Source organism: Gracilinanus agilis, chromosome 1 (assembly GCF_016433145.1).
Source record: "Gracilinanus agilis isolate LMUSP501 chromosome 1, AgileGrace, whole genome shotgun sequence".
Classification (NCBI taxonomy): domain Eukaryota; kingdom Metazoa; phylum Chordata; class Mammalia; order Didelphimorphia; family Didelphidae; genus Gracilinanus; species Gracilinanus agilis.
The window spans coordinates 154,381,021-154,400,428 of record NC_058130.1 but is presented as its reverse complement, the minus strand read 5'-3'; the positions used below and the strand labels follow the sequence as shown (position 1 = coordinate 154,400,428).

The 19,408-nt window shown below is 33.5% G+C and overlaps 1 protein-coding gene across 1 annotated transcript in view; it reads right to left on the bottom strand.

The window, feature by feature from the left end:
- VPS13A (vacuolar protein sorting 13 homolog A) overlaps positions 1–19,408 on the bottom strand; it is a 337,780-nt gene that overhangs the window by 89,191 nt on the left and 229,181 nt on the right. Inside the window, exons 52-55 of the mRNA XM_044678014.1 lie at positions 6,492–6,625; positions 4,759–4,888; positions 3,038–3,273; positions 851–1,004 (exon numbers count right to left, since the gene is read on the bottom strand). Of these exons, the coding sequence (XP_044533949.1) occupies positions 851–1,004; positions 3,038–3,273; positions 4,759–4,888; positions 6,492–6,625 (654 nt within the window). The remainder of the gene's footprint in view (positions 1–850; positions 1,005–3,037; positions 3,274–4,758; positions 4,889–6,491; positions 6,626–19,408) is intronic.

Below are 19,408 nucleotides of genomic sequence, written 5' to 3'. Positions count from 1 at the left end.
TGGCAAAATTGGGACATTAATGCATTGCTGGTGGAGTTGTGAACTGATCCAACCATTCTGGCTGGCAATTTGGAACTATGCTCAAAGGGCTATAAAAGAATGCCTGCCCTTTGATCCAGCCATACCATTGTTGGGTTTGTACCCCAAAGAGATCATAGATAAACAGACTTGTACGAAAATATTTTATAGCTGCGCTTTTTGTGGTGGCAACAAATTGGAAAAGGAGGGTATGTCCTTCAATTGGGGAATGGCTGAACAAATTGTGGTATATTCTGGTGATGGAATACTACTGTGCTCAAAGGAATAATAAACTGGAGGAATTCCGTGTGAACTGGAAAGACCTCCAGGAACTGATGCAGAGTGATAGGAGCAGAGCCACAAGAACATTGTACACAGAGACTGATATACTATGGTAAAATTCTAATACAATGGACTTCTGTACCAGCAGAAAGCAATGACACAGGACAGCTCTGAGGGATTTATGGTAAAGAACGCAACCCACATTCAGAGGAAGAACTACAGGAGAGGAAACGTATAAGAAAAACAACTGCTTGAACGAATGGGCTGAGGAGGACATGATTGGGGATGTGGACTCGAAACTACCACACTAATGCAAATATCAACAATTTGGAAATAGGTCTTGAATAAGGACACATGTTAAAATCAGTGGAAATGTGCATTGGCTATGGGTGGGGGGACAGTAAGGGGTGAAGGGGAAAGGAGGAGCTTGAATCATGTAACCATGTTAAAAATGAATATTAATAAATGATTTTTAAAAATGCTCTAATTTGTCTTATGATTCAGACAATAAAATAAAATAATTTTAGAATTCAACATTTTAAAATTGTACCGTAACAGAAGGTTCCAAATCTATAATCTTATCTTCGCAAGGTGAAACCTCAATGTATTCTTTAAATTCTCTCTCTAATTTTTCAGTTTGCTTTATACTTAGTGTTTTCCATCTTCCTTTCTTTTTTGGTTTTGTTTCCCAAACTACATCCGAGCTTGTAGGGAAAAATAAGAAAACACTATTAACAACAAAATTAAAAACTATTTTCAAATATAGCATATTACCATTTAATGATAAAAGAATACAACTGTCAGTAAAAAGACTTAGTAAGTTGTTATTACAAACTGGCACAAAATATTGGTATATTTTAATTTAATCACTAGATTAGAATAAATAATCATACTTATATTCATTCTGAAATGGTCCTACTTTCCTATTTTCTTTCCTTAGGGGTTAGCTGCCAAAAATTTTTCACACTGCTTTAATAAGCATTTATTAATTATGATTGAACAAGAATGTTAAATTAAATACATTTTCTTTTCTTTTTCTCCCTCTCTATCTTCAGAAATGGATAGTGAAGGAATAATTATTTTAACAGGCTTTTTTCTTCTCTTTTTTATGTTCTAAATGGATGATGGAGGGAGGAATAAGGAGAAAATTCAGGACTGTAAATGATATATAATTTAATTTTTGAAATTCTTTTAAAAGTATCAACATAAAGACAGATTTTTAACAACTTTTGAGTAATATGAATGAGAATTTTATAAGAGCCTTAAAATTTGCTGGATACTTTATTATTTTGGAGTCAAGCAAATTTGCACATCTTTTTATGGTATAAAATATAGAGTTTCTGAGAAAACAAGATGCAAAGTTCCATTTGAATTCATATAATTCTTATCAATGCTACACCAAGAGTATTTTCTAGGTCAGATATAACAATGAAAAGTCAAAACTACTTTACAATGGTCAAAATACAGTCAATACAATATTATTGTTGTTCAGTTGTTTCAGTGCTGTCTACCTATCACTTCATGACCCCATTTGGTACTTTTTTGGCAAGAATATTGGAGTAGTTTGCCATTTCTATTTCAAGCTCATTTTATAGATGAGGAAACTGAGGCAAAAAGGGTTAGGTGACTTGCTCAGGATCACACAAACCAGTAAGTGTCTGAGGCCTGATATGAACTTGGGAAGATTAGTCTTCCAGACTCCAGACCCAGAACTCCATACAATGTGATGCTCAGTTGTCCATCAACACAAATAATTTAACTCAATGAAATGCATAGGCGAAAAAATCAGGATAGGTTAACCAAAATTCAAAAAGCACCTAATTTAAAATAGTTACCAATACATAGACAATCTATTGAAATTTTCACTTTAATTTTTAATGAAAATAGGGAAGGAAAAGTAAAAAAGTAAAAAGATACCCTAAGGATCTACATAATTATTAAAACTCATTAATCTTGGAAATGGGCAATTAAGATAACTGAATTATCCACAGTAGAAAGATTTAATTTAACATTAATTTCTAACAGTTATTTTGTTACATGTTATATTTTGGTTGTTATTGTTGTACTGTCATTTCAGCTGTGTCCAACTCTTCCTGACTTCATTTGGGATTTTCTTGGCAAGGATAATGAAGTGATTTTCCATTTCCTTTCCCAGTTCACTTTACAAATGAGGAAACTGAGGTAAATGAGATTAAGTGCCCAAGTTACAAAGCTAGGAAGTGTCTGAGACTAGATCTCAACTCAGGAATATGGGTCTTCTTCCTGACTCCAAGCCTGGTACACTATGCACAACCTAGCTGCCCTAATGTTAAATAGTATATATTGAATAAAATAAATTTAATTAAGATGTTATAATATATAATTAAAATCTGATATTTATTATATTTATGTTATAATAGATATAATATTCAATAAAACAAACTCATTTAAAATAAGTATTAGAATTAGAATAAAATAAGTATTAGAATTGTAATAACTTAGAATTATTAGAATAAGTAATCAGATCAGAATTGTTATCTGAGAGATCATTTAGTTAACTGTAGTATCTTCGCTTAACTCAAAAGTTACATGACATTCTCCAAAACATTTTCAAACTAAAATTATTATGAATAAATGAGAACTAAAAATTAAATTCTTTTCAAATTTAAAAATCTACATTTATATAAATATTGACTATTCACTTATTCACCTATATTTTCACTTTTATGCACATATATTTATATATGTTATGTCTAACCTTGTGATGCCAATATAGGCTACTTCTTGTTTTGTATAGTTATTAACCAAAGAAATTCCAACATCTTGTAATGACAACACAATTTCTTGCTCTGCCAACTCAGCTTTTTCACTTTCATATGTCACTTTAAATACTTTAGGATCTTCAGTGAATAAAAGAATGCGCTGCAAGCCTTCAAAGAATGAAACTAAATAAATGGTCTTTTTCCCACCCAAAGTTATTGGTGTCATCATGTCCTATAACAAAGCAAAAAACAAAAACAAAAACAAAAAAAAATTAGCTTAGAAAAGCATTAATATCCATTCACATTATTTGGGAAGTGACTAATTGGGTATTATAGCAAGAAAACACTAGCTCATAAAGTCTATATTTTTAAAATTACAACAAATGCTTTAACCTGGAATTTGGATAATAGGTAACAGCCTTATGCTAATATCTTTAAAGTATATGGCATCACTGTGGCTTTAGAACAACAAAACCAAAACAAAACACACAAACAAAACTATTATTTTTATCACCAAAGAATACTCTGTAACGTATTGAATTTTAAAATTACTTTAAAATATTAACTGTTAAAATCAGGACTTGTTTTGAGGATCATTCTGCATTTGGTCACAAGGCAAGCTAATAAAAGAATGAGGCCAAGAACCACTATTTCTATAGAATATCTCTTCACTTTATGTAAGTGTTCTTTGGTTAATAGAGTATGGGAGATTAGAATGTTGAATAAAAATAGTTTGTTTCAAAAAACAAAGAAATTATAATTTTTACTACCTATTTCTGTATAATAATAGTTAATTTTGGATCAAAAGAATTAATATGCTAATAGCACAGGCTAAAATGTGGACTATAAGATAGAAGTAATTTTAAATTATTTTCTCCGGTTAATCAAGAGACGCATTTCTATTTAGAAGAAACTTTAATATGGAATATCCTGAAAAATGAACCATCTCATACCACTATTCAGTGGTATTAATTTCATGAAGAAATTAAAATGGAACTAAAGGAAGTGAATTTAAAAATAATCAGGAGATCTAAAAGAAGCTTAATGTTCTTATATCTTCCCAATTTTTTTTTTTGGTGTGACATGTATGAAAGCTTGCAATTATAGGGGAAACTAAATGGATTTGATGTATAACTTGGTAATTTGTTTTCTTATTCTCTTCTACTGGTTCTTAAACTTTTTCAGTCACCCATATTTGTAGGGCAAAAAATACCTATACATGTTTATTCTCCTGGTCATCACAAACAAAATTATCAAAATGGATGCCCCGATAAACCTCAAATCAAATTTAAAAAACATTTAGTATGGTAAACATTATTTCAGAAACTAAAGTATAGTTATGATTATCTATTGCAGAAGATCTGCTCAGGGGCCACTTTAAAAAGCATAAAGGTATATTCAAGCATTCCTTCTTAGGTAATTTCATACAGGACCTAGAAAATATGTCTAATACATGTGGTGAACTTGGAATATAGTTTTTCAAGAACAGTTTCCTTTTTCTGTAAAATAAGATATAAACAAATAATGAGGTGAAGAAAAAAAATCATGTTTTTTAACAGTTTTGATTCACTTCCAAAAGTCACGATTCTGTAAGATTACATATGACATTCAACATTGTAACCTTCCTAGAAGAGTATGTCTTTAGAACAGGGGATCCAATTAAAAGGATATCTAAATAAATTACAAATGTAAACATTAACTTAATAAAAATATTTACATCTTTTTGCGTTACTTCACCACGGCTCTTTCCACATTTCCAGATCAATTTTCTAGTACCTATGGGATCATTCCAAGTGTATAAAACTGCTTTACCAGGAGGAAGCATGTCTTCCATTTCAATGAGACAACTAAAATATATAATAAAATAATAAGTTATATAAGAATTTAAGTACATAAAATGCAAATCAACACCATCAACTCATTAGTGCATACTATATTGATATTGAATATTGAAGTGTATGGATATCTTTGCAGCAAGAAAAATCCCTCTTCTTAAAAATTATCAGTGGCACCTTAAGACTTCCAGGATTAAATACAAAATACTAAACATGGCATTTAGTGATCTTAACAACTGAGTTTCCCTACAGCTTTCTTCCTATTCTTTTTTTTATTCTAAATGTTACAAAATGAAATAAAATAAGTATTTCCATATATGAAGAAAAAGATTACACGTAAATGAAACTATAAATCTTTTATATGTTTAGCTTACTTTTCTTCATATTTAAAACATAATAAATATGATCCACAAGTCTCCCAGCCTCTTCCTGCCCCAACCCTTGCATCACAGAAGGTGTGTTGTCCAGGAGACCAGCATGTACCTATAAATTAAATTTTTCATGGTTGACTTTTCAGTTCACTTTCAGGAGGTAAAATTCAGTTTATTCTTCCAGAATTATTTTGAGATTGTGAATAATCTCTCCTCTTCCACACGTTTCATCACTATTCATTATCTTGTGTAGTTCGTCCCAAGTTTTTTTAAAAAAAAATCATCCTACTCATTGCTTCTTAGGGTGCTGTTGTGTTCCATTACAATCATCTGTCACGGTTTAGCTGTTCCTCTCATTTTCGAATTCTTTGCCTCCACAACAAGCGCTGATATAAAATTTTTGAAACATATGAGTTCTTTTTCTCTTTGCCTGATCTCCTTGGGAAACAGACGCAGAAATTGTTGGGTCTAAAGGTAAACACTGTTTCGTAAGTCTCTGAATATAATTCCAAATTGCTTTCCAAAATGCTTGGATCAGTTCACAGCTTGACCAGGAGTATATTAGTGACTCCATTTGTCCACATCCCCTCCAACATTTATCATTTTAGCCAGTTTGATAGGTGTGAGATGATATGGCAGAATTGTTTTGATTTGCATTTCTCTCATTAGTGGTAATTTAGAGTATTTTTCATCCCCCATAACTTTCCAATCCATATTCTCTGCTGGCCACATGCATCTTGTCATTTCCACTCAAGGGACTTTACTGTTTGTATGCATATCTTTCCTAAGAATTCTTAACTTCCTTCAAAGCCTAGCTGAGGTAATATTTTCTTCTACTCAAGTCATTTTCTATTTTCCTCAACAATTGCTGGTAGTACTCTATATCTTCAGACACTACTTTATATTTACTTATTTTTTGATATATTTTCACACTCTCCTAGGAGAATGTAAACTCTCTGAGGGCAGGAATTATTTAATTTTTTTATATATGCCTTGCACATAATAAAATATCTTACACACAAAAAAAGGCACTAAATGAAAAGCTATTGAACTGAATTGGTGAATCTGGTAAGAACTTATCTTTCTAGATTTCTTTCTAAGTATTCCCTTACACAGTATAAGATCCAACACTAATTCAAAAGGTTGCTTTCAATCCATTCAACTATCAAAGTCTGTAAGAGTTATAATAGGATCAGTGTCTTTTGCCACAAACTGGGTAGCACTTATATTTATGAATAACTTACCTTTGTTTATATTCAACAATCTCATCCTTGGTGTGATTTATTAAAAGGAATGTAGCAGATCCATCATGATAATCCATAAATGTAATAAATGTAGAATGTTCAGCTATATTCACTTCTGCTATAATTCCTCCAAGCTATCAAACATGAAAACAAAATATTCTGTTACTGTCAATGATAGTGCAATGAACAGGACTTCCAAATTGATAACAACATGGAAGCTTGTGAGATGCTGAAGAACTTACTGAAAAAATGGGGAAAAAGATATAAAGTTTACTAAAACAAATTCACAGGAGAAAATTTAAGTATATTTAAAAAGACAATAAACAAATGAAAGAAAAATTATAATACAAAGCAAATTTTAGTGTCTGTGAATCAAAAATAAAATAGCATATGAAATTCCAAGGTTTCTTTACCTAGATAAATAATAGATTCTCTAGATTTACAATAAAGTTTAAAGTCATAAGAAAATAAAAAATGTAATTTAAAAAGTGATTTCTCAGAAATAAATTTAATTTCAAGCTAGAAAATCTCAGGTTGATCCCCTATATAACCTTGTTAAGCACCATAGGCAATTTCTCTGAGACTCAATGTTTCTTATTAAATATTAAGGGGTATGAACTGTATTAACTCTAAGTTCACTTCCCTATCAAGAACCTATAATACTATTAAAAGAAATCATAGGAGAAAATGAGGCTAGAAATGAGTAATTATGAAGGATAAACAAGAGCCACATGTTAGGGAGAGATTAGGTTTAGATCAACATCTCAGACCCTAAAACCAAGATGAATTCAGAATGGGTGAATGACTTGAATGTAAAGAAGGAAACTATAAGTAAATGAGGTGAACACGGAATAGTGTACTTGTCACATCTCTGGGAAAGGAAAGATTTTAAAACCAAGCAAGAGTTAGAAAAAAATTACAAAATATAAAATAAATAATTTTGAATACATTAAATTAAAAAGGTTTGGTACAAACAAAAACAATGCAACTAAAATATGAAGGAAAACAACAAACTGGGAAAAATCTTTACAACAAAAAATTCTGACAAAAGTCCAATTACTCAAATATACAAGGAGCTAAATCAATTGTACAGAAAAATCAAGCCATTCCCCAATTCCTAAATGGGCAAGGGACATGAAGAGGCAGTTTTCAGATAAAGAAATCAAAACTATCAATAAAATAGAAAAAGTGTTCTAAATCTTTAATAATTAGAGAAATGCAAACCAAAACAACTCTGAGGGGAGCAGCTGGGTAGCTCAGTGGATTGAGAGCCAGGCCTAGAGACGGGAGGTTCAAATCCGGCCTCAGACACTTCCCAGCTGTGTGACCCTGGGCAAGTCACTTGACCCCCATTGCCTACCCTTACCACTCTTCCACCTATAAGTCAATACACAGAAGTTAAGGGTTTAAAATAAATTTAAAAAAAAAAACAACAACTCTGAGGTACCACATCACACATAGCAGATTGGTCAATATGTCAGTAAAGGAAAATAATAAATGTTGGAGGGGATGTGGCAAAATTGAGACACTAATGCATTGCTGGTAGAGTTGTGAATTGATTCAACCATTCTGAATAGCAATTTGGAACTATGTCCAAAGGGCTTTAAAAGACTATCTGCCTTTTGATCCAGCCATAGCACTGCTTGGTTTATAACCCAAAAGAGATAATAAGGGAAAAGACTTGTACAAAAATATTTATAGCCATGCTCTTTGTGGTGGCAAACAATTGGAAAATGAGGGAATGTCCTTCAATTGGGGAATGGCTGAACAAATTGTGGTATCTGTTGGTGATGGAATAATATTGTGTTCAAAGAGGCAAATTTATATCATTGAGTAAATAAATTAAAAAATTAGGGAGGGCAGAGGTCAATGAATTGAGTATGCAAATTAAAAAACTAGAAAGAGAACAATTAAAAATCCCCAGATAAAAACTAAATTCAAAATCTTAAAAATTAAAGGAGAAAATACTAAAATTGAAAGCAAAAGAATTATTGAATTAATAAGTAAGATTAGAAGCTGGTACTTTGAAAAAACAAATAAAATAGATAAAGTAGTAGTGAATCTAATATTAAAAGAAAGAAAGAAGAAAATCAAATTGACAGTATCAGAGATAAAAAAAGGGCAACCTCACCTCTAATGAAGAGGAAATTAAGGTAATTATTAAGAACTATTTTGCCCAATTATATAGCAATAAATATGAAAATCTAAGCAAAATGGGTGAATATTTATAAAAATATAAATTGCCTAGGTGAACAAAAGAGGAAATATAATACTTAACAATCCCATCTCAGAAAAAGAAATTCTACAAGCTATTGAAGAACTCTCTAAGAAAAAATCCCCAGGGCCAAAGGGATTCAAAAATGAGTTCTATCAAACATTTAAAGAATAACTAATCCCAATACTATACAAACTATTTGACAAAATAAGGAAAGAAAGTGTTTCACCAAATTCCTTTTATGACACAAATAGGGTACTGATTCCAAAGCCAGGCAGACCAAAAACAGAGAAAGAACACTACAGACCAATCTCCTTAATGAATATTGATGCAAAAATCTTAAATAGAATACTAGCAAAAAGACCAGCAAGCGATCATGAGGATTATTCATTGTAATCATGTGGTACTTATATTAGGAATGCTAGAATGATTCAATATTAGGAAAACCATCTACATATAATTGACCATATTAACAAGCAAACAAACAAAAACCACATGATTATCTCAATAGATGCAGAAAAGTCTTTGACAAAATACAACACTGATTCCTATTGAAAACCCTAGAAAGTATAGGAATAGAAGGGCCTTTCCTAAAAATAATAAACAGCATATACTTAAAACCATTAGCAAGCATCAAACTAGAAGCCTTCCCAATAAAATCAGGAGTTAAACAAAGATGCCCATTATCACCACTATTATTTAACATTTTACTAGAAACACTAGCAGTAGCAACTAGAGAAGAAAAAGAAATTGAAGGTATTAAAAGAGGCAACAAGGAGACCAAGCTATCACTCTTTGCAGGTGATATGATGGTCTACTTAAAAAATCCTAGAGAATCAACTAAAAAGCTAGTGAAAACAATCAACAACTTTAGCAAAGTTGCAGGATACAAAATAAACTCACATAAATCATCTGGATTTCTATAAGTTTCCAACACATCCTAGCAGCAAAACTTAGAAAGAGAAATTCCATTTAAAATCACCTTAGATAATATAAAATACCTTAATCTATTTGCAAAGACAAATACAGGAATTATAAAAACACAACTACAAAACACTTTCCACACAATTAAAACTTGATCTAAACAAATGGAAAAACATTAATTGCTCATGGGTAGGGCAAGCTAACATAATAAAATGAGAGTCCTACCCGAATTAATTTACTTATGCAGTGCCATACCTATCAAACTATCAAAAAACTTTTTTACTGAATTAGAAAAAGTTAATTTGGAAGAATGAGAGATAAAGAATATAAAAGAAAAATAATATAAAAAATGTAAAGGAGGGGGGCCTAGTAATACCAGATCTTAAACTGTATTATAAAGCAGTGGTCATCAAAATTATTTGGTACTAGCTAAGAGCCAGAAGGGAGGATCAGTGGAATAGACGGGGTAAATAAACTCAGCAAGATAGTGTATTATAAACCCAAAGAGTGTAGCTATTTGGACAAAACCCCACAATTTGACAAAAACTGCTGGGAAAATTGGGAAACACTATGGGAGAGATTAGCTCCCATCTCACACCCTACACCAAGATAAATTCAGAGTGGTTGAATGACTTGAATATAAAGAATGAAACTATGAGTACATTAGGTGAACTAGAATAGTTTACCTGTCAGATATATGGGAAAGGAAAGATTTTAAGACTAAACAAGACTTTGAAAATATTATAAAATATAAAATAAATAATTTTGATTACATTAAATTAAAAGGGGATTGTAAAAACAAAACTAATACAATCAAAATTAAAAGGGAAGCAACAAATTGGGGGGAAATCTTCCTAACAAAAAACTCTTGACAAAGGTCTAATTACTCAAATTTATAAGGAGCTAAATCAATTGTACAAAAAAGCAAGCCATTCCCCAATTGATAAATGGGCAAAGGACATGAACAGGCAATTTTAAGATAAAGAAATCAAAACTATAAATAAGCACATGAAAAAGTATTCTAGATCTCTTATAATTAGAGAAAAGCTAATCAAAACAACTCTGAGGTACCACCTCACACCTAGCAGATTAGCTAACATGACTGCAAAGAAAAGTAATAAATGTTGGAGGGGATGTGGCAAAATTGGGACATTAATGCATTGCTGGTGGAGTTGTGAAATGATCCAACCATTCTGGATGGCAATTTGGAACTATGCTCAAAGGGCTTTAAAAGACTATCTGCCCTTTGATCCAGCCATACCACTGCTGGGTTTATACCCTGAAAAGATAATAAGGAAAAAGACTTGTACAAAAATATTTATAGCCGTGCTCTTTGCAGTGGCAAAAAATTGAAAATGAAGAGATGCCCTTCGATTGGGGAATGGCTGAACAAATTGTGGTAACTGTTGGTGATTCAATACTATTGTGCTGAAAGAAATAATGAACTTGAGGAATTCATTGTGAAAGGGGCTGAACCAGGAGAACTTATACACAGAGATGGATACACTGTGTATATATATTAAATATAATGGACTTCTCTACAAGCAGCAATGCAATAATCCAGGACAATTCTGAGAGACTTAGGAGAAAGAACACTATTCACATCCAGAGAAAGAAGTGGGAGAGTAGAAACACAGAAGAAAAACAACTGCTTGATCACATGGGTCAATGGGGATATGACTGGGGATCTAGACTCTAAGCAATCACCCTAATCCAAATATTAATAATATGGAAATAGGTCTTCATCAATGACACATGTAAAACCCAGTGGAACTGCTCATTGGCTAGGGAGTAGGAATAGGAGGTGGGGAGGGAAAGAACATGAATCATGTAACCATGAGAAATATTCTAAATTAATTAATTAAATGAAATTATTTGAATTAAAAAATAAAATGTAAAAAAAAAAGAGAGGGAAACCTGAGAATACAACTAGCTAGACTAGAAAAGTCACCTTTATGATTAATCTTAAACTAATATTTTATCCTTTCTGTCTCATAAAAAGATATCTTACTCTATTAAGAGGGGAAAGATTCTATGGAAAAACACTAGAAAGTATAGGAATAGAAAAGCCATTTCTCAAAATAATAAACAGTATATATTTAAAATCATCAGCAATAGACTTCCGGTTAAGATGACGGCAGAATAAAGAGCAGCTGCTTGATCTCTCCTAGCCGAAGCATACAGGACTCGTCAAGGAGACATAAAAACAAATCCAGATGAATGAAGAGACCCCACAACAGGGCGCAGCATTGAAGGTACGTGGAATCAGGGCATTTCCATGCTATAAAGGGGTGAAACAGCTCTCACTAAAAAGTGAGAGGAAGAATCTCCTCCCCCACACCCCACACACATACAACTCCAAGGCCAGCGCACAAGAGTTAAAGCAGGTTTGGGGCACCCATCAAGTCACTGGCAGCTCCAGGGCTTGTTCCTGAGAGCAGCAAGACTTAGGACCCCAAGAGGCTAAAGAACGCACGCGGACTTTGAATACAGACCCTGAGCTCTGGTGCGGGTGTAGACATTGACTTAGGTGTGGACAAGGATCTCGAGCTCAGGCTTGGACCTTGAGTGGGAACCCTGTGCAGATGGGAGCACGGCTGTGGAAGCAGTACCCTGAGACTGCTGAAGGAGCCTCGGGCAGAGGGGCACACCAGGGATGACCAGGAGGCTCGACGCCGAAAACAACAAGACATAAGACCTCTGGAGCCTAGAGAGCACAGACAGACCCTGAGTGTGAGGACAAAGCACAGAAAAGGTGCAGGTTTAACAATGGCAAGCCAAAATCGGGAACTCCAGAAGAGAAAGATTATCAAGAAGAACTTTGTAACACTTGACAACTTTTACACAGAGAAAATCAGACAACAGAGGAGAACAAACAAGTAATCATATCCAAATCTTCCCAAAATAATAAAAACTGGTCACAAACTATTGAAGAGTTCAAATCTGAGATGATGAGAAAGATGGAATAGATCTGGCAAGAAAATAACAGTTTAAAAGGCAGAATTTTGCAACTGTAAAGTGAGGCTCAGAAATCAAATGAACTGATGAGCAAATTGAACACCAGAAATGACCAGACTGAAAAGGAAAACCCAAAGATCATAGCCAAAAACCAAAAGATTCTAGCCGAAAACCAGTCCCTAAAGGCTAAAATTGAGCAACTAGAAGCTAATGATCTCTCAAGACAGCAAGAACAAATAAAACAAAGTCAAAAGACTGATAAAATAGAAGGAACCATGAAATATCTCAATGAGAAAGTGACAGACCAAGAAAACTGGACTAGAAGAGACAATTTGAGAATAATTGGTCTTCCTGGAAAAGCAGAAATTAATAGAAAGCTGGGACTCCATACTAAAAGAAATTATCAGCAAAATTGCCCTGAAGTTCTACAAGAGTGCAATATAGACACTGAAAGAATACATAGATCATCCTCTACACTAGACCCAGAAGAGACAACACCCAGGAATATAATAGCCAAATTCAAGAGCTTCCAAGTAAAAGAAAAAATCTTACAAGAAGCCAGAAAGAGAAAATTCAGATATCAAGGACCACCAATCAGGATCACACAGGATCTGGCAGCCTCCACGCTAAAAGACAGCAAGGCTTGGAATATAATATTCAGAAAGGCAAGAGAGCTGTGCCTTCAACCACAGATCAACCACCCATCAAACTGACTATATACTTCCAGGGGAAAGTATGGGCATTCAACAAAATTGAAGATTTCCAAGTATTTGCACAGAAAAGACCAGAACTAAATGGAAAGTTTGATATCCAACCACAAAAATCAAGAGAAACATGAAAAAGTAAATAAAATACAGAGGGGAAAGAAAGCTTATTATTTTATTTAAATTTGACTCTTTAAGGGCTTCAATAAGATCTAATTATCTATATTCCTATGTGGAGAAATGCTATGTATAATTCTCTGTAGTGAACTCTATTCACTATTACATTATTCACTATTATAGCAATCAGAAGAATTATTCATAGGGAGAGGACAGAATACTAAATGGTATAAGATGACATGGAGGGTGGGAAAGAGGGGGGTGAATAGTAGGGGACACCGAGAGACACTTGAGTGAATAAGAAAATAGGATATTCTATTACACACAAAGAGGGCATCAGAAGGGGAGCGGACAAATGCTATTATAAGAAGGAGAGGAAGAGAGCATTAAGAGGTAATATTAAACCTTACTCTCAGTGTAATCAACCTGGAGAGGGAAGAGTAGCTATATTATCCATTGGGATATAAAACTCTATCTAACCCTAATGAGAAAGTCAGAAGGGATAAACCAAAGAGAGCAGGGGAGTGGGGAGGTCAAAAAAGGGAGGGGAGAAAAAGGGAGAGGGAATCCATGAGGCCTTTAAAAATAAAAAGAGGGGAATAATAAGGGAAGGGGAAGAAAGGGAAGTTAATCAAGGGAGGGGATAAGATATACTGGTTCAAAGAAAACCACTGGTTTAAAAGGAAATAGTGTAAGAAGAATGGGTAGGACTAGGAGAAGATACAAAAATGTCAGTGAATACACAACTGATAATTGTAACTCTGAATGTGAATGGGATGAACCCGCTCATAAAATGGAAGCAAATAGCAGAATGGATTAGAAACCAAAATGCTCCCATATGTTTTCTACAAGAAACATAGATGAGGCGGGTGGACATACACAAGTTTAAGGTTAAGGGTATGAGCAAAATCTTTTGGGCATCAAATGAGAAAAAGAAGGCAGGACTGGCTATTATGATTTCTGACAAAGCCAAAGTAAAAATAGATATAATTAAAAAAGACAGGGAAGGTCATTACATCCTGATTAAAGGCAGTATAAACAATGAGGAAAAAACATTGCTCAATATGTACGCACCAAGTGGCATAGCATCCAAATTCATAAAGGAGAAACTGGCAGAGCTCAAGAAGGAAATAGATATGAAAAACATAATTGTGGGAGATCTAAATATTCCTCTTTCAGATCTAGATGAATCAAACCAAAAAATAAATAAGAAAGAGGTAAGAGAGGTGAATGAAGGCCTAGAAAAATTAGATTTAATTGATATGTGGAGAAAAATAAATAGGGACAAAAAGGAATACACCTTCTTTTCAGCTGCACATGGTACATTCACAAAGATTGACCATGTAATAGGGCATAGAAACATTGCAAACAAATGCAAAAGAGCAGAAATATTGAATGTAACCTTCTCAGATCATAATGCAATAAAAATAATAATTAATAAGGGCACCTGCACAGGCAAATCAAAAACCAATTGGAAATTAAACAATATGATTCTCCAAAACCAATTAGTCAAAGAAGAAATCATAGAAACAATCAACAATTTCATTGAAGAGAATGACAATGATGAGACATCCTACCAAACTCTGTGAGATGCAGGCAAGGCAGTACTCAGGGGGAAATTTATATCCTTGAGTGCATATATTAACAAATTAAGGAGGGCAGAGATTAATGAATTGGGCATGCAACTCAAAAAATTAGAAAGTGAGCAAATTAAAAATCCCCAGATGAAAAGTAAATTAGAAATACTAAAACTCAAGGGAGAAATTAATAAAATCGAAAAGTAAAAGAACTATTGAATTAATAAATAAGAATAGAAGCTGGTATTTTGAAAAAACAGATAAAATAGAGAAAGTACTGGTCAATCTAATAAGAAAAAGGAAAGAAGAAAACCAAATTGACAGCATTAAAGATGAAAAGGGAGACCTCACCTCTAATGAAGGGGAAATTTAGGCAATCATTAAAAACTATTTTGCCCAATTATATGGCAACAAATATAACAATTTAGGAGATATGACTATTTACAAAAATATAAATTGCCTAGATTAACAGCAGAAGAAATAGAATACCTAAATAATCCCTTATCAGAATTAGAAATTGAACAAGCCATCAAAGAACTCCCTAAGAAAAAATCACCAGGACCTGATGGATTCACAAGTGAATTCTATCAGACATTCAAAGAGCAACTAATCCCAATACTATACAAATTATTTGATAGGATAAGCAAAGAAGCAGTCCTACCAAATTCCTTTTATGACACAAATATGGTACTGATTCCAAAGCCAGGTAGACCAAAAACAGAGAAAGAAAACTATAGACCAATCTCCCTAATGAACATAGATGCAAAAATCTTGAATAGCATATTAGCAAAGAGACTCCAGCAAGTAATTAAGTAGATCATCCACCACGATTTATACCAGGAATGCAAGGATGGTTCAACATTAGGAAAACTATCCACATAATTGACCATATCAACAGTCTAACAAACAAAAATCACATGATTATCTCAATAGATGCTGAAAAAGCCTTTGACAAAATACAGCATCCATTCCTATTGAAAACATTGAAAAGTATAGGAATAGAAGGACCTTTCCTAAAAATAATAAACAGTATATACCTAAAACCATCAACAAGCATCATATGCAATGAGGAAAAATTAGAAGCCTTCCCAATAAGATCAAGAGTGAAATAAGGATGCCCATTATCACCTCTATTATTCAACATAGTCCTAGAAGCATTAGTAGTAGCAATTAGAGAAGAAAAAGAAATTGAAGGTATCAAAATAGGCAATGAGGAGACTAAGCTATCACTCTTTGCAGATGATATGATGGTATACTTAAAAAATCCTAGAGAATCAACTAAGAGGCTGGTAGAAATAATCAACAACTTTAGCAAAGTTGCAGGATACAAAATAAATGCACATAAATCATCAGCATTTCTATATATCTCCAACACATTAGAGCAGCAAGAGGTAGAAAGAGAAACACCATTTAAAATCACCCTAGACAATATAAAATACTTAGGAATCTATCTACCAAAACAAACATAGCAATTATACGAAAACAACTACAAAACACTTTCCAAACAAATAAAACTGCATTCTCAACAACTGGAAAGCCATTAATTGCTCATGGGTAGGATGAGCTAACATAATAAAAATAACCATTCTACCCAAATTAATTTACCTATTTAGCACCATACCTATCAAACTACCAAAAAACTTCTTTACTGAATTAGGAAAAACTATAACAAATTTCATTGGGAATAACAAAAGATCAAGAATATAAAGGGAAATAATGAAAAAAAATGCGAAGGAAGGGGCATAGCAGTACCAAATATTAAACTATACTATAAAGCAGCAGTCATCAAAACAATATGGTACCAGCTAATAGACAGAAGGGAGGATAAGTGGAATAGACTTGGGGTTAATGACATCAGCAAGAGAGTGTATGATAAACCCAAAGAGTCCAACTTTTGGGACATGAATCCACTATTTGACAAAAACTGCTGGGAAATTTGGAAAATAATATGGGAGAGATTAGGTTTAGATCAACATCTCACACCATACACCAAGATAAATTCAGAATGGGTGAATGACTTGAATATAAAGAGGGAAACTATAAAAAAAGTTAAGTGAACACAGAATAGTATACCTATCAGATCTCTGGGAAAGGAATGATTTTAAAACCAAGCAAGAGTTAGAGAAAATTATAAAATGTAAGTTAAATGGTTTTGATTATATTAAGCTAAAAAGTTTTTGTACAAACAAAAACAATGTAGTCAAAATCAGAAGGGAAACAACAAATTGAGAAAAAATCTTTATAACAAAAAACTCTGACAGGGGTCTAATTATTCAAATATACAAGGAGTTAAATCAATTGTATAAAAAATCAATCCATTCCCCAATTGATAAATGGGCAAGAGACATGAATAGGCAATATTCAGGTAAAGAAATCAAAAGTCTCAATAAGCACATGAGAAAGTGTTCTAAATCTCTAATAATTAGAGAAATGCAAATCAAAACAACTCTGAGGTATCACCTTACACATAGTAGATTGGCTAAAATGAAAGAAGGGGAGAGTAATAAATGCTGGAGGGGATTTGGCAAAATTGGGACATTAATGCATTGCTGGTGGAGTTGTGAACTGATCCAATTTGGAGCTATGCTCAAAGGGCTTTAAAAGACTGCCTGCCCTTTGATCCAGCCATACCATTGCTGGGTTTGTACCTGAAAGAGATCATAAATAAACAGACTTGTACGAAAATATTCATAGCTGCGCTTTTTGTGGTGGCAAAAAACTGGAAAACGAGGGTATGTCCTTCAATTGGGGAATGGCTGAACAAATTGTGGTATATGCTGGTGATGGAATACTACTGTGCTCAAAGGAATAATAAACTGGAGGGATTCCATGTGAACTGGGAAGACCTCCAGGAACTGATGCAGAGTGAAAGGAGCAGAGCCAGAAGAACATTGTACAGAGAGATTGATATACTATGGCAAAATCGAATGTAATGGGCTTCTGTACCAGCAGAAAGCAATGACACAGGACAGATCTGAGGGATTTATGGTAAAGAATGCTACCTGCATTCAGAGGAAGGACTTCAGGAGAGGAAACCTATAAGAAAAACAACTGCTTGAACACATGGGCTAAGGCAAACATGGTTAGGGATGTAGACACTAAATGACCACACCAATGTAACTATCAATAATATGTAAATAAGTCCTAGGTTCAAATCCGGCCTCAGACACTTCCCGGCTATGTGACCCTGGGCAAGTCACTTGACCCCCATTGCCTACCCTTACCACTCTTCCACCTATAAATCAATACACAGAAGTTAGGGGTTTAAAATTAAAAAAAAAAAAGAGCAACCAAAATTAGTAAATCTCTCATAATTAGAGAAATGCAAACCAAAACAACTTTGAGGTACCACCTCACACATAGCAGATTGGTCAATATGTCAGTAAAGGAAAATAATAAATGTTGGGAGGGGATATGGCAAAATTGGGACACTAATGCATTTCTGGTGGAGTTGTAAATTGATCCAACCATTCTGGAAGGGAATTTGGAACTATGTCCAAAGGGCTTTAAAAGACTGCCTGCCCTTTGATCCAGCCATAGCACTGCTTGGTTTATACTCCGAAGAGATAATAAGGAAAGACTTGTACAAAAATATTCATAGCCAAGCTCTTTGTGGTGGCAAAAAATTCGAAAATGAGGGGTTGTCTATCAATTGGGGAATGGCTGAACAAATTGTGGTATCTGATGGTGATGGAATACTAGTGTGCTAAAAGGAATAATGTACTGGAGAAATTCCATGTGAATTGGAATGACCTCCAGGAATTGTTGCAGAGTGAAAAGAGCAGAACCAGGAGAATACTATTGCACACAAAGACTGATACACTGTGGCACAATCCAATGTAATGGACTTCTCTACTAGCAGCAGTGCAATGACACAGGACAATACAGAGGGGTTTATGAGAAAGAATGGTATCCCCATCCAGAGAAAGAACTGTGGGAGTAGAAATGCAGAAGAAAAACATAAGATTGATCACATGGTGTGATGAGTACATGATTAGGGGATGCTGACTTTAAAAGATAATTGTATTAAAATATTAATAATATGGAAATAGGTTTTGAACAATGATACCTGTAAAGTCCAGTAGAATTACTCATTGGCTCTGGGAGTAGAGGAGGGAAAGAACATCAATAATGTAAGCATGGAAAAATATTCTAAATTAATTTTAAAAATAAATACAATTTTTAAAAGATTGGGAAAGAAAAGCTGTGTTTTAAAAAAATTAAGATTTGAACATTAGAAACATTTAAGTACTATGTATATTTGCGATCTCCAAGTTCTCCTTTATTAATGTTTTAGAAACATGATAAATAACCTAAAGTCAATTTATCAATAGCCAAAATTGAGTTAAAAATAGAATGTTGGACATGGAACCAGGAAGCCTCCTCAATATACTTACTGGCTATGTAATCACAAGCAAATCA